At 44.3% G+C, this 14,950-nt stretch overlaps 3 protein-coding genes across 3 annotated transcripts; 2 read left to right on the top strand and 1 right to left on the bottom strand.

The window, feature by feature from the left end:
- Window positions 1-6,372: 6,372 nt before the first annotated feature.
- On the top strand, window positions 6,373-8,474 carry LOC108129544 (uncharacterized). The gene is made up of 3 exons (XM_017247578.3): window positions 6,373-6,491; window positions 7,008-8,025; window positions 8,079-8,474. The coding sequence occupies exons 2-3, from the start codon at window positions 7,757-7,759 to the stop codon at window positions 8,413-8,415; spliced, it is 606 nt and encodes a 201-aa protein (XP_017103067.2). The 5' UTR covers window positions 6,373-6,491; window positions 7,008-7,756; the 3' UTR covers window positions 8,416-8,474.
- On the bottom strand, window positions 8,430-9,942 carry Trmt61 (tRNA methyltransferase 61). Its single transcript, XM_017247577.3, has 3 exons — window positions 9,683-9,942; window positions 9,163-9,621; window positions 8,430-8,779 (listed from the first exon to the last, which is right to left on the bottom strand). The coding sequence occupies exons 1-3, from the start codon at window positions 9,849-9,851 to the stop codon at window positions 8,460-8,462; spliced, it is 948 nt and encodes a 315-aa protein (XP_017103066.1). The 5' UTR covers window positions 9,852-9,942; the 3' UTR covers window positions 8,430-8,459.
- A 112-nt stretch (window positions 9,943-10,054) lies between these two features.
- Window positions 10,055-14,108, top strand: LOC108129540 (putative mediator of RNA polymerase II transcription subunit 26). Its single transcript, XM_017247569.2, has 6 exons — window positions 10,055-12,568; window positions 12,630-12,783; window positions 12,844-12,968; window positions 13,034-13,136; window positions 13,190-13,470; window positions 13,529-14,108. The coding sequence occupies exons 1-6, from the start codon at window positions 10,347-10,349 to the stop codon at window positions 13,632-13,634; spliced, it is 2,991 nt and encodes a 996-aa protein (XP_017103058.2). The 5' UTR covers window positions 10,055-10,346; the 3' UTR covers window positions 13,635-14,108.
- The last annotated feature ends 842 nt before the right edge of the window (window positions 14,109-14,950 follow it).

The raw sequence follows: 14,950 nt of genomic DNA, 5'->3' as shown, positions 1-14,950 counted from the left end.
AATGCAATTTTTGCCTGCTTTTGGTTTTGGTTTCTGGTTAACATTTTAGTGAAACCGAAAATGTGGGAGTGTGTTAACTGTAGCCGAAACAAGGCCTGCCTATCAAGGCCCTCAAATCAGCGACTGAGCCAACAACACTCGACTTATAAAACACACACATCATCCCCACCCTCACTATCATCATCGGCCAGGAGCTGGAGCTGAAGCTGATCAGCTCCAGGAGAATCGGGGTATAGCCTTGGCAGCGGCGTAGCAAAAAATTTAATTAAGAAAATCAAGTCAAAGTCTCAAAAACAAAAAGAGGGAAAAAAATATACTGCGTTGCGACAACAACCGCGAAGACGCGCTCCAGCTTTCATATCTGATTGAAAAGCCAGAGCAAGGAGAAGACCCGCAGACACAGCCAGCCAGCGAAAAAATCGACGGGGATTTCGACAAGAAAACTGAGCTGAAAACGAGTGCAGCGAAAAATTTGATGCGATTTGGATCAGTGCGACACAATGAGCAGGCCAATGAGGCAGGGACCACCAAAAGAGGCAGGAGACACAGGACCATGTATTGCAAGGCATCCCAATTTTTTGTTACACAGAGAAATACTATACTATGTTAGAATATTTATATATTGTAATTATTTAGTTTATTAACAAAGTCTAGGTATAAAGAATCACACTGACAATCTTCTTGTTAGAGAAAAAAACTGATAAAGTCTTGAAAACTTTTTTAAAGTGTCTTTTTGACTGTTTAGTTTTTTTTTTTTTTGCCAACGAACGGATTTCGATGATTATTCATTGGGCATGGCAGCCACAAACACAAACAGACAGAGCCACATACACACCGACACACTTGTCTGTGGCAAACAATTTCAGCAATTAGAATATCAAGCTATGCAGATCTTTCTCTGTTGTCTTTGCGATCCGCGGGCCATGCCAGCAATTGACATTGGCTCAGGAGATCAAAAAGCACTCGCACACCCAGCTAGCCGAGATCTGTGTGGCGCTTTAATGACATTTCTGGGGAACAACAACAACAGAGAGAAGAAGAAAGAAAAGTACACCCAGAATTTGACTGTGTGTGGCAAGCCGAAACGAAAGACTTAGGACACAAACTTGCAAATTAAAGAACATTAATTTTCGCCCAACGAAAGCCAGACTAGGACTACTCCACCGTCGGCTGCTGCTGCTGTAGATTTAGCTTCAACATTCGGCTTGGCTCCTCCTGCTGATTGATTACACCAACCGGCAGGGCATACAAAGCAACCGAGTCTCCTCCTGTGCTTGCGCCTGCGTCTGTGCGCCGTTTTTTTCGGCCTGGGAAAAAATCATAATAATAATGATACATAATAAAAATGGAAAACTTCTAGACGCCATATAAATCAGAGCAAATATGAATTGCTGTTTGTGTCTGACTCTACTGACTGTTTGTTTGTTTCTTACTTACCTTTTTGTTCTTTTCACTACAGTATTTTTTGTTATTGTTGCTTTCGGAGTACTTGGGGCTTTTGTCAATTGTTATAGCACAGTGGTGTTGAGGATTGAGAATTTTATTTTCATCACTTTCTCATATTTTTGGTAGCAACAGACATGAAATCAAAAAATTTCACTTTAAAAAGTTCAAAAATTGCTGTAAAAACAAAAGACTTCGGACACAAACTTTAAAATATAAGAATTTTAATTTTTATGTTTTCATATTTTTAATGTGTGAACCAAGATGTTAAGGAAAAAAGTCATTTGGATTGGAAAAAGGTACGTCAAACGAAAGACTTAAGGCACGAACTTGAAAATTGATAAATTGATAATCCTCCAACCTACCCTTAATAGGAGGTTTAAAACTATTACTGTAAGTAAAAAATATTTAGAATTAAATAAAAATTCGTACCAAGGATAATCCAAATAATAACCACTTTGATTTTCGACCCAATGTATTCAATTGAACTGCCAGTATTCGGCATTGTTCCGCAGCTCTGTTTTTGTAACTCTGTCTGGCCAGCAAGCTTTTGTGATCGCTGTTGCAGTTGCAGTCGAAGCTGCAACTCTCCTCATATTGCACACGATGCCGGGAGACACAAGGCTCAAGACACCACCGGGCCAGACCAACCAGGCCAGACTCAGTTGTCGCCGTTTTGGCCCATTGTCTGTGTGGGAAAAAGCCAGCGACTTCTACTGCCGGGCTGCTTGGCTCGACAAAAAAAAAAATGGAAAAAAAAGGAAATACAATGTATGCTAACCGATAGTTTTCAATGCCAAATGGTTTATGCATTCGACTGCTCATGGCAATCATAAAGCGAAAATGCATTGGCCGGACAATGCTTAAACGCCGCATAAATTCACTTTAAGCATCTCCCGAGAATCGATAAGCATATGCGGCCAGTTTAACCCACATCTGGAGCTCGATTTCCCTCTTATTCGGACATCGCCACTTAAGATCCTCCAGCAAATGGGGGCTCTGGTGCCAATCATTATATTTTAACAGCTTGTTTGCTCGCTTGTTTTACAAATTGAAATCGCCAACGAAAATGTTACAATAAATTTGAATAAACACAGGCACATTTTGCCGACAACCCAACGATTGGAGAATACTTGGTGCCGTTTGTTGCTCTGGCTGCCAGGTCTGCCTTGTTTTAGTTTTTTCTCTCTTGGTTTTGTTGTATTTTTATTTTTGCTGGCCGACGTATCCCAAACCTAATCGCTGCGTTTAATTTACTTAAATTATACTAATGATCTTGAGCAGCCCCGGGTCTCGGAGTCAGTCGCAGTGGAGTCATTTGTTTTAGCTCGTTTATGGAGGAAGGCGGCTCAATTGATTTGGCCAAAGCCAAAGTAGCCGCCAAAGAGAGCCGCCAGCCGGCAACCGGAGGAGACCAGGTCCAGGTCTGTGAGTCCTACTCCCAGATCCGAGGCTAGTGCGAATCCAAGTGTTGCGAGTGTCGCTAGATATGGCCTGACATTTAGATGAAGTGTCTGTGAATCTGAGCCGAGTCGGCGGCCTCTCGGTTACCAGCTTGGCTTGTCTGCTTGCTTGCTCTTTTGGCCATCTAAATGTCGTCGTGTAATTCCATTCATAAACAAAACTTTAATTTTAAGACACACAGAAAAAAAGCCCAATTAGGTACAATAATATTGTGTTTATGAAAGAGTTGTTTCTTTGGAGGAATGCTATAAATATTTGGAGATCTATGCTATCATAAAATTAAATTAGTAGAAACTAGTAGAATTATAGTAATTTTTCTCTCTGCAAATGCAAAGTATTGCTGACAAAGTCAAACTCTTGGACTCTGTGAAGGCGTTGTCCTAGTCGGTTTCTCCAGTTGGTTTCCTGCTGCTGCATCACAAACGATTATCATAGACCTCGAAATGGCTCAATTAGTTCTCATGAGACCCCAGGAATTGACTATACCATTCAGCCATACCATTCCCTGCGGCTGCGCGAAAGTTTATTGATTGGCACTGCATACTTGTTGAGTTGTAGTTTCTGCATAACTCCCAGTGGTTCGGGCCGGAGAAACTTTTTGGCTCGAGCATAGAAGGAGGCTTTTCCCCCACTCACTTTCAGCATTCATTAGCCAATAAACTCCAATTCGGGCGACTAAGTATGCCGCACTAAGCCATGCCATTGACACCCATGCAATTGTTGTTAATTAATTAAAAAAGAAATACCTATAAGCGATTGCGTTGACAAGATAAAACGGCCAAGCCACACAGATTGAGGCAAAATAACACACAGTGTTCAGACAAACACGACTCTAACCCAAATGCAATAAATTGTGACAAAAAAAAAACAAACAAATACAAAAAATCGGCTACAAAATCTATATACTGGCTTAAGCGTCAAGGTGTGACATTGACCCTGCTGTTGTTGTTTTTATATTTTGCATTTGTGTGTGGCACAAATCCAAAGCAAGCACAATAAAAAATATTATAACGTTATCGGAGCAACTACAATAAAACATTGCATTTAAAAGTGCATAAAATGTTTATTGGAGTTGGAGTTTTTGGTTTTCCATGCCACGACAAATGAACTACACTGGACTGCAAAGCATGAACATTTGAGTTCTTAAATAATTTTTAAAAACCTTTTTTATGTTTTAGACTCTTGGATAATTTATCCATATAATTTATAACATTTTAAGCTAAAGCCTATATAATTACTCCTCAAGTTTGTTAGACAATTTGATCAGCCAGTCAGGGCCAAAGTTAACCTTGCCAAAGCAGTTATTCTTGCTGTTGTTTCTACTGGTGCCGCTTTTGCTGTTGTTGTTGCAGCTGCAGGCAATGCCACTTGCAACAACAGCAACTATATAGAACACAGCTGTGCTTCAAAAATAAATAAAAAAAAATAAAAGGAAAAATTCATAGTCAAGTACTGGTACTGGAAACAATTATTGCCATTAGCAAATTGGAAATATTTTTGCGCTGTTGTTCGATTTTGCAGTTTTCTCACGGCACTCGAAGACCGGGAAAAGGCTTTCCTTGCCTTTCCTTGTACGAAAAAAATCATCTCGACATTGGCCAATTGGTTTGTCAATAAGCACAATTGAAATCAGCGATCATCTTCGTAATTAGCCAGCAGCGACGAGAACAACCTCAACCGCAAACTTGGCAAATCCGGCAAATGGTGTTAAAGCGAGAGAGGGCGAGAAAAAATGTAATTTGTTTTCACACAACATAATCAACATGATAACCCCGGCCAAAAACGTCTTTAGATTGAGTCTAATGATGATAAACGCTTTTACTGTGAGGTAACTACAGACTCCTGACACCGACGCAGACCCCGGCAGACACACAGCGCGATATATCCACAGCCTCACCAAAAGCAACAGCTACAGCTACAGCTGAAGCTAAAAGCCGCATCCATGAGATACAGATACGAGGAGGGAGTCCAACTGTCCGTCCGTTAGGTGGTGTGTCCGCCTCTGCTGCTCCGGCTGGCTGCATGGGCCAATAATAAGTCAACATTCCAAGGCGTGTTAAGAGATGCTCGATTAAATGCCTCAATTGTGGCTCATATTGAACACCAGCGGGCAGCGGAGCCAAACAGCCAACAGTCGACGATCCGGCCAACATCGACACCACACACCACCTGTCTGCAAAGGGTAGAAGGAGCAGCAGCAGCAAATAGCACGCCCCCACCAAAGTACTATGGAAAAGGATATACATTTTTGGGAATAAAAGCAAAGAAAAGCTATTAGTTATTCAATAAAAAGTACATTACTCTCCTAAAACAATAAAATATATCCTATAAATAGTACTAAAAGTGTGTCAAACGCAAAATAATCTTTTTTTTATTTAAAATCTTTATTATTTTTAATAATCATTTACAATTTATAGACTCTACCCCACCGTACAACGGTCAACTTGCAGTTGTTGTTTGTTGGTTGTTGCTGTTGCGGATTTTGGTGTTGCTGGTTGGCTTGCCTGACTTTTAGCACTGTCGATACTGTTGTTGGAGGCATCCCATCGTCGACGACTGGGCGAAATCGTTTAGTGTCGTACCTAACTAAGAAAACGTATTTTCAATATCGAAATTATTATTATTAGCTGACAGCAAATCGCAGTTTTCAACTGACTTTCTGCAGTTGTTGCTGTTGCTTTGTTGCTCGGTGTGCCGGCTCATGTTGTAATAAATGGACAGGGCCCAGTACTGTCCGTATACACTTTGTCTACTAGTACTAACCTAAACAAAAAGGTTCAACATTTTCTAACCCATATGACGGTTGGGAGTGCAATTGGCTAAATGCGACAAAACTAACCAGTAAGTACGTACTTAGCAACACAATAAAGCAACATGAAAATCAAATAGGTATCTCAGCAACTATAGAGTCTTTGGCTTATAGATACTACTATTTACCCTAAATAATCCATATAATATTTGGGTAATCTAATGTACATTTAATATACTTTTTGAAGAGAATAACAAAGTATGGAAACCGCCAAATATTCTTTAATATTATATCTAAAACGTGGTACGGAATACTCTATTTAAAAGAAGTAAACACACATTAATAACTCGTAATGTAAGAGTATCCACTTAACCACCACTTGACCAATCTTTTGGCAATTCCGCTGTGGCACTCACTGCCGCGGCATCAATTTTGCGGTCGTCCCCCTTGCTATCTGAGACGACTTTGGGGCCGGCTTCTAAAGGTGAGAAACTGGCCATATTGCTGGCGGGTGTAAGGCTGCACCCTCCTAACTCACACACAAATACACATAAGCGGTACGGACCACAGAGACTGGGCTGGCACAATTATATGCCATTTTACAAAAATTTTTCAATAAAAATAATCATTTCCAAATGAAATTTATGCACAACTAAGCAGGTGTTTAGTGACGATCAAGCCGCCTGGGCACTGTTTCGGTTAAAGGTGAAAAGCATCACAGATCTAACCGAGGCACCCTAGGACCACCGACTCCCCTCGGAGATGCTGGGTGGGAATTCGATACAGTTGTCGATTCATCAAACAAGATAATTCGTTTTTGTAGCCGAATAACAAGGTGAGCTGTGATAAGCAACACGTTGCCATTGTCGGTATCAAATTACGGATCTTCCAATTAACTGACCAATAATGCGGCATGGACCTTTTAATATCCCAAATTCTGCCAACTCACGCAGTAACATATTGCCACTAGCCATGGCCAAGCAACGCAATGTTGCTGTTGCTATTGCTGTTAGTGTTGCTGTTGCAGGCACAACACAATAGACGCATTTTGTAAGCAACAACGGGGGGCTAATCAACTTCAAACGAGAACAATTGCGACCGAGTATTGTTTTTGACAGGATCGTTGGGAATTGCAAGTAGTTGGCAGGGGGAATGTAAATAATCGGGAATCCATTTTGAACGATGCAAAATGATTAAATCTGAATTCAAAATAAGAGGCTAACAATTCCAGGGAATATCTTGAAAAGTGCTTAGAGGAATGGTTACATTACCTTACCAATTACTCCTTTATTAATTAGAATATTTTTTTGAGATTAAAGCAATAACTCAATAAAATATTTAAATTTTAAAGCTAATCAACATCAAAGAAGAACAGTTACCGGCAAACTCCATTTCCTTCATCTGATCAATGGGAATTGCAAGTGGAAGAGAGGGGAAACTCTGCGATTACCAAGAACCCATTTCGATCGATGCAAATGATTGAATCCAATATGCGGCTGGCACTTAACATCCATCAAAACACTAAACGAGGAGTATTTAGAACGGCAGCAGCAACAAGTTGCCGGCACATGTTGTTGCCGGTTGACATATGAGCAGCAGCAGCAACAGCAGCAACATCAGCAGCGGCTGAAAAAGAAGAAAGGAACTTTTGCCGCCACACCACCACCACGTCCACGTACCAAGTACTGTGTTCGAAGAGCGGCTACTACACAGAAATCCCGGAGACCTAACAAGCAGCAGCGGCGGCGGCGACGGCCCAGAACAGAATTATGTAACAACAGATGCAGATGCACCGGCATCGGAACTGGCAACTGGCCCGCAAATTTGCAAGTCAAGTCACTGGAGATGTCACTCTTTGGGGATAGACAACGACAACTCGGACAGCTGAGCAAAGCAACCGCCGCCTCGCCGCCTGGTTGTTGAACTTAATCTCGGAATGATGGTGCAACATTCGCCGAGTGTCCGTTGTCCTGGCAAGGTTGTTATGGACGCACAATGTTTGTTTGTTGTTGCAAACACGGCCGAGTGGCCAAGAAAAGCCCAGAAACACCGCTAGCCCATCAGCACTCACTTTATTAAATCGAATCGATACCACCGAAGATGATCTCGCGCCGTGACAAATTACTCCAGCAGCCCTGGGAGCAGCTGCGATTTGCCCAGCACCGCGAGAAAGTCATGTCCGCCCGTCCGGCCATCGACTCCCATACGCCCCGAGTCCACGAGCACGTTCAGCGCAAGTGGAAGAAGCAGCAGGTTGAGCGAGAGCGCCAGGAACAGATCGAGCGGGAGAACCTCCGCCTCCTCCAGAAGCTGGGCGACATTATGCGCACCAAGCGCATTAACAACCTCTGGCTGGAACCAAGGCCCAAGTGAGGGTATTTGTTTATTGTACTACACTTCACTTACCCTTTCATGTTTTCAGTTTCCTCAATCGTGAGAAGCTATTCCCTACCCGCCCCTACTCCAGCCTGCCCGAAATCGTTACAATCTATGGAAAGCAACCGCCAGGACCGCTCATCTACGGCATACTGCCCAAGCCAAAAGTGATGGGCCGATGCCCTACCTGTATCGGGAATCCGGAGCGTACTGAGGTGGCCATACCGGAGCAAAGGACTCCTTGGGCGCCGGAGAGAAAGTCATGGAACCGCAAAACCAGCGGTCAAACTAAGCAACACCGCTGTTACCACTGCGGCTCTGTCAAGAGCAGCGAACGCAAGTTTTTCGAGGAATTCTCGTACTCCTACACATACGACGAATGATGAAGCCAGACGGCAAGTAATAAAACGAAATGCAAGTTTATTCTTCACGCCTTGGGTATATTTGGTGGCAGGGTGGCAAAGGTGAGGAAGCCCGTGTGGCCAGGTAGCACCTGGGGATTGCTGGAGGTCAGGTACTTCTTCACCTCCTTGGACGCTTTACTTTCTTCTGTGTTTGTTGGAGCATCGCTGCTTTTTGGCTGCTTCAGGAACTCGAGATCGATTACGGGCAACGTACGAGTCTTGATGACGCTCTCCTGTTGCAGTACCTCCATTGAGACGATCTCATTGAAGCCCAGTTTGGTCAGTTCTTGGATGCAGCGCTGCGACTGCTCGATGCAGGGCGAGAATGAGCAGAATCTACCGCCTAAAAATAAAAAAGGGGAATATTAAGAAACTTAAATCTTACTATAAGAACCGGTTTAGATACCGATATCCTTTACTGCCTATTTAATTTGCAAGTTTACTTTTGTATGCCTCTCATAGCAACATAGCAACCACAAGTTCGGACCTTTCCATTGAACAATTGAAGTTCCAATACCCCTAATGACAAACTCGCTGGGTCGCCTGGTCAGCCTGCTTTCCTGGCCGCATCACGTGTCAAAAGCGGGCTCATTCAATGTCACACACGGTGAAATGGCAGCCCAACTGACTGGGTGACTGGCGTACAGGCCGACTGGTCAGCCTCTCGATAGCTGACTGACTGACTGAGTGACCGAGCTTGATTGCCGAAGGGCGCTGACAACTCACCCGACAGCTTCAACGCCTTAAAAGCGTGCGGCACGGCCAAATCGGGTGCGGGAAGATCCAAGAAAACTGCATCCGCCTTGCCATCGAGTTCGTCGGTAAAGCCCAGGTTGCACACATCCCGGTGGTAGACGGTGACAAAGTCGGATAGTCCATGTCGCCGGAACTCTTCCCGAGCCTGATCCGCACGGGCCTCGTGAAAGTCGAAAGTGTGCAGATGACCGGTAGGCTTCAAAGCGCGCAGGAAATAGTGCGACAAAGACCCGGAACCCGTGCCGGATTCCACCACCACTGCTCCAGGTCGCACTTCCAGTTGATGCAGGATCATGCTGATGTCGGGGGTGTATATAATCTGAGTGCGATGGGGCAGGGTTTGTGTCCAAAGTTCCGGAGTGGGTTGCAGCACATGGGCCCAGCCTTTGGACAGCTCCACGCGACTGCCGTATTCAACGCCAATGATATCTAAATACAAAAAGGATAAAAATCTCCAGTAACTAGAGTATAGGCAAGATCTCCCACTTACTTTCCACTTTGAGAGACCCATAATTGGTCTGGAAGATGTGGGAAATTGTTTCTCCCTTTTTATTCACTATTTCAGGAACCGCTTCGATGGCATGCATGGAACTGACGCTCAGATACAGGATAACCACATCGCCCTTTTCAATGTGGGTCTTGGGTTTCAGAAAACTCATGTTTCAGGACAAAAAAACAAAATCCTCACGTTTATTTACAAAATGAGCGCGTGTTGGGATTTAGAGATGAGAGGAAAACATAAACAGCGCCATCCGTGGCCAAATTTGAAACCAAAAAGTGCCGTGACTATGGGCACACTAGCTCCTAGAGAGGAACTCGAGGAATCACGAGATATATCGAGACTGAACCACCTCTAACGACACACGACGAACAGTAATCGGTTAAGAGTGACCAGGTGGCAGAGAGTTAGCAACAAGAAGATAAAAAGTAATATTCGCGAAATATTCGGGAGTTTAGAACGAGAAACGTTGCGAAATAGGCCTTAAGCCGACGGAGCATCTGTTCCCTTAATGCTGCAAGGCTGCGCCTGGCTGGACTGCATCAGGCCTTGGGCCACACATGAGGAACGCATGAAATTCCAATAGGAACAGCGCGCAGCAAGTGCGTGGAAAAACACAGGCTCGAGGACAAGTTAGAGCGTTCGCGCGCGTGGCATGGGGTCACGTCAGGACGAGCGGGGCGATGAGATCGGTGGCGGGGGTGGGGCTGCTGCGGATCCCGCCCCCTATTGCATCCTGCCCCCGAGAGAGGAGATGGTCAACTTTATGGCCCATCAACAACAGCAACACAACCAAAATTTCATTCTCCACCAGCAGCAGCATGGTCAGGCAACAGGACCGATTATGTGGCAGCCACCACCTCCCCACATAGCCGCTCCACCTTTTCCTCATCTTCAGCCCCAACAGCAGCAGCAGCATGTCTACAACGAGTGCTACTACAATTTGGCGTTTCCTGGACAAGCTGGGCAACCGGAATCGTATTCGGTTCTGCCCGTAGGCCATGGAAACTTTCTCAAGGTGTATCACTGTCCGGAAAACGCCGTGAACGAAGCCAATGCTCCGCTTTTCACGCATATCAACATGGCTTCGCTGAATCACCAGCACCAGCATCAGCACCAACAGCAACACCACCAAATACCGCCGCAGACACCACCGCAACCCACTCCGCTCTACGAACTGTTTTCCGCTAATCCTCTGTTGCCGAAGCCGGATGTAAACATTACGGGCACGAGCCAACAGCCTGTGTCGCAGGCTCTGCCACAGCCACAGCCGCAATCCCCACCTCCACCTCAGGTCCTTCAAACTCCAAACAACGCTAATCTACTCATCAACAACTTGGTAAACAACTGGTCGCCGAATTTAACTGGAGGAAGTTACATCCAACTGGGAGACGATGCTAAAGAAAATGCCACAAACCAGGCAGAACCACATCCACCACCGCAATCACTTCAGCCGAGCCAGCAGCCTCTAACGCCGGTTCAGCCACAGTCCGAGCCAAAGAGCCAGACTGTCAATCCATTAACTACAAACACCAAGCCTTCTAAGTCCTCGTCACTGCCTTTGGCCACTGCCAGCGTTCCGCCAACTGCCATCAACAAGTCACCCATCGTGGTGTCGGTTCAGCCCGAAGGAAAGAAGCGTATTGTTGCCGAGGTGAAGCCTATGCCCATGTCCTACTCCGACGTACTCAGCAAAGGCACCAAATCGAGCACTGCAGCACGAGATTCACGGGCAGCCAACGGATTAGACGGCTTAACTCAGTCGCAGCGACGTCAGGGAAAGGATGAGGGAGCTGGGAACCGTGAAATGAGAGCTGCGAAGCGGTCACCGATGCACGACGCCAAGGAGGTGCCTCCAGGATCATCCGGCGGTGGACACTCGCACGGCAGCCGAAGCAAGAAGCGGGGCCAATCTAACCAGAACCAGAACGCCACCCAAAAGCAGCCGCAGCAGCAAGCGCAGCCTCAACAGCAGCAACAGCAACTTCAACAGCCTGTGCAGCAGATGCCGAACAAAGCGAGCAAGGCGAATAATGCTAACCAGGAAAAGAAGCGCCCTTTGCAACCGAAGAATAACATAAGTAGCGGCAACGGCAACAGCAACAATTTTAGGGTTATGGATCAAAAGACAACCTCCACCTCGATCCCAGTCACCACCAGTTCGATAAACAACAACGGCAATAATTCCACATCGGCCACTAGTGCCACCAACCTGTCTCGGAAACAAGGCAACAATAAAAGCAACTCCAACTCCAATCATTCGAATTCGAGTGGCCCAAATTATAACACTGGCTTCAACAGCAATCACTCCAACAACAATAATGTTAGTTCCTCTTCGTCCAAGCGGTATTCCTCCTCGAATGTAAATGTTAACTCGAATAGCAGTTCCGGCTACTCCTACTCTTCAAAAAGAAATCGCAGCAACGCTTATTCCTCGTCCAATTCACCCACCCATGCAGGCAGCTTCGCCAGCAATCGCAACTATGAGTTGGCCAAGCGTATATTGCACACCTGGTGGATCTATACGCTGAAGCTGCTCACCTGGCTGTTCTATCTGGTCTATGATATCGTTGTGCTGGGCTTCAGCATGGCCTACGAACGTCTGACTCTGGCCTATGTCGCAGGACTGTGCTATGCCCGGCAGTTACACAAGGAACTTAAGCAGAACTCTGGTAAACCGACTATTTGGTGGCGAACTTACTGGCGGCGTTTTGATGCCCGTTTCGCCAAGAACTCAAAATGGGCTGTATGGCGGCGCTTTTACAAGCGGAAACCCCCTGAACCCTCCACTGAATCTTTTAAAACTGGTCGCCTGCCGCAGACTGGCGAAGAGGCAATGTATTCTCTGCTTAATTGTAAAGGAAAGGATGCCTACAGGTATGAATTACATAATATCCCATTATAAATGGCTATTTTAGGAGCTTTCTGTTGGTTTCAGCATACTGGGAGTCCCACCGGATAGCTCACAGGAGCAGATTCGAAAGCATTATAAGAAAATAGCCGTGCTTGTCCATCCCGACAAGAACAAGCAAGCTGGCGCTGAAGAGGCTTTCAAGGTGCTGCAGCGGGCTTTTGAGTTGATTGGTGAACCGGTAGGGATAAAGAATTAAATATATCTTTAAATTCGATTAATTAAACACCATTTCGTGCAGGAGAATCGCCTCATTTATGACCAAAGCATTGCTGAGACGCTGCACACTGAAAAGGCATGGACGGAACTTCATGATCTGCTGTCGCAACTGCAAACCAAAATGGCTGAGGCAGCTAACACTATAAGGTATGTAGATGGAAACGTACCAGCTTTTAATAGCAGCTCTAACCAGATATTGTCCTCCCAAACAGATGCAGTACCTGTGCTCAGCGTCACCCCCGTAAGCTCACCGATCGTCCTCACTACGCGGCGCGGGAGTGCGCCTCTTGTAAGATACGCCACTCCGCCAAAGATGTAAGTTGCCCCAACCTACAATATACTTTTCAAACTAAAACATTCCAATGCAGGGTGACATCTGGGCTGAGACGAGCATGATGGGGCTGCGATGGAAATATTTGGCGCTAATGGACGGCAAGGTCTATGATATAACCGAGTGGGCCAACTGCCAAAAGGGAGCCTTATCCCATTTGGAGCCCAACTCCCACATGGTTCAGTATCGAATTGTCCGCGGTGCTCAGCAACAACAACAGCAGCAGCAACAGCAACAACAGCACAACCAACAGCAGCAGCAGCAACCACATCACGACCGGGGTGGCCATCATCCTGGTGGAGGCGTCAGTGGAGTTAGGTAAGAGATCAAGAGATCATAGTAAAGGCCCAGTTTTAATTCAAATTTTGTCCTTCAGCGAGGCCACACTGCACGAGTTCCTGGACAATTTGTACAGTGGCCAGCATCCCGGCGCACCCAACTCCTTTGCGGGCAATGCGCGGAGGCGCACGCGACGCAATTGAACCCCCCAACCGGTATAATTATAAGTGTTTTTAAAATCTCTATCCCTACAATTGTAATCGAGTCCATGCGTCATTGTCGACTGCAGGAATTTTACTCCCACACAGTAGCAAAAAATCGGCACTCATCTCTATTATTTCGGCGCCAACTTACAAGATCCCAATTTTAAATATTTGGACTATAATTTACACGATGCTTTAAGGATGTTCGTAAATCTTTCTACTTGTCGCATAGAATCGTACAATTCTCCTACTACCTAAATTGCATCTATGTTTCTTTTATTTCTGTCCATTCGTATGGGCGGCTTTACACGCCTAGCTCGTAGCAAGAAAATAGCTCTAAGTTCTAAGTATACTAAGTATCCCGTCCATGCGTTCATTGGCTAAATGAATGCGGCGGTACACATGTAAAGTTTAACACTTCGGAATTAAACACAACAAAAAGATAATGTTAATAAAACACTATTCAAATCTTAAGACAGTCTTCTCAGAGTGGCTATATCATCCACTATCTATTCCCCTTTAATAATATTTTTAAAACACACTTATCGAAACAAGTAAGGAATGAATTTTGTTTAGTGTTTTTATTGAAAAAATGCTCCACTCCATTTTCGCCTAATTTTCTACACATGTTTTTGTTTTTTATGTTTGTTTTTTTGTTGGGTTTTGTAGTTGTATAATAATAATTACATAGGTAATGTTTACATACTGCTCCACAAAAATGGCTACTACGCATACAAAACGTATTGCAATTGCATACCTATAGAACCTAGAGTGTGGGACTTACAGTCTATTTTGTTTTTTTTATGTTATTATTTTTTGATTCCAACAATTTGCTGATTTTAATGCTCCGTTTCAAGTGAATATTATAGAGTCTATGGGGATACTCTTATCTGTCATTATATTCATTATTTTGTCAATTTAATATTCTTGATGTTGTGAGAGGATGTTTTCGTTTTTTCAAATAGCAATGCACATTCAAATCGTGTTTTTTTGGTTTTGGTTTTTAGGTTAGCGGCATAATTTATTTGTAATAAATTAATGAAACAGTATAGGGATATTTTGGATAGCCTGTGACTTTTTTCGTACATTGTTTGTTTGCTTGTTTTTATTTTAGTTTGAAACGATGCTTTATTTTTTGTGTTGCCCAATAGTTCTAGACTATTTCTGCTTGAACTTTATTTTAACAATTATTGTGCCTAATTTTAAATTAAATTTGTTGTTTTATTTATGCTTTATACATTTACAAAAGTTCCTTTTTCTTTGTATTCTTTATATATTTTGTATGTTTCTGTATACATGTATATATGTACACATAT

Source organism: Drosophila bipectinata, chromosome 3R, assembly GCF_030179905.1.
Source record: "Drosophila bipectinata strain 14024-0381.07 chromosome 3R, DbipHiC1v2, whole genome shotgun sequence".
NCBI lineage: Eukaryota > Metazoa > Arthropoda > Insecta > Diptera > Drosophilidae > Drosophila > Drosophila bipectinata.
The sequence above is the reverse complement of the archived record's forward strand: the minus strand, read 5'-3'. Positions and strand labels throughout refer to the sequence as shown.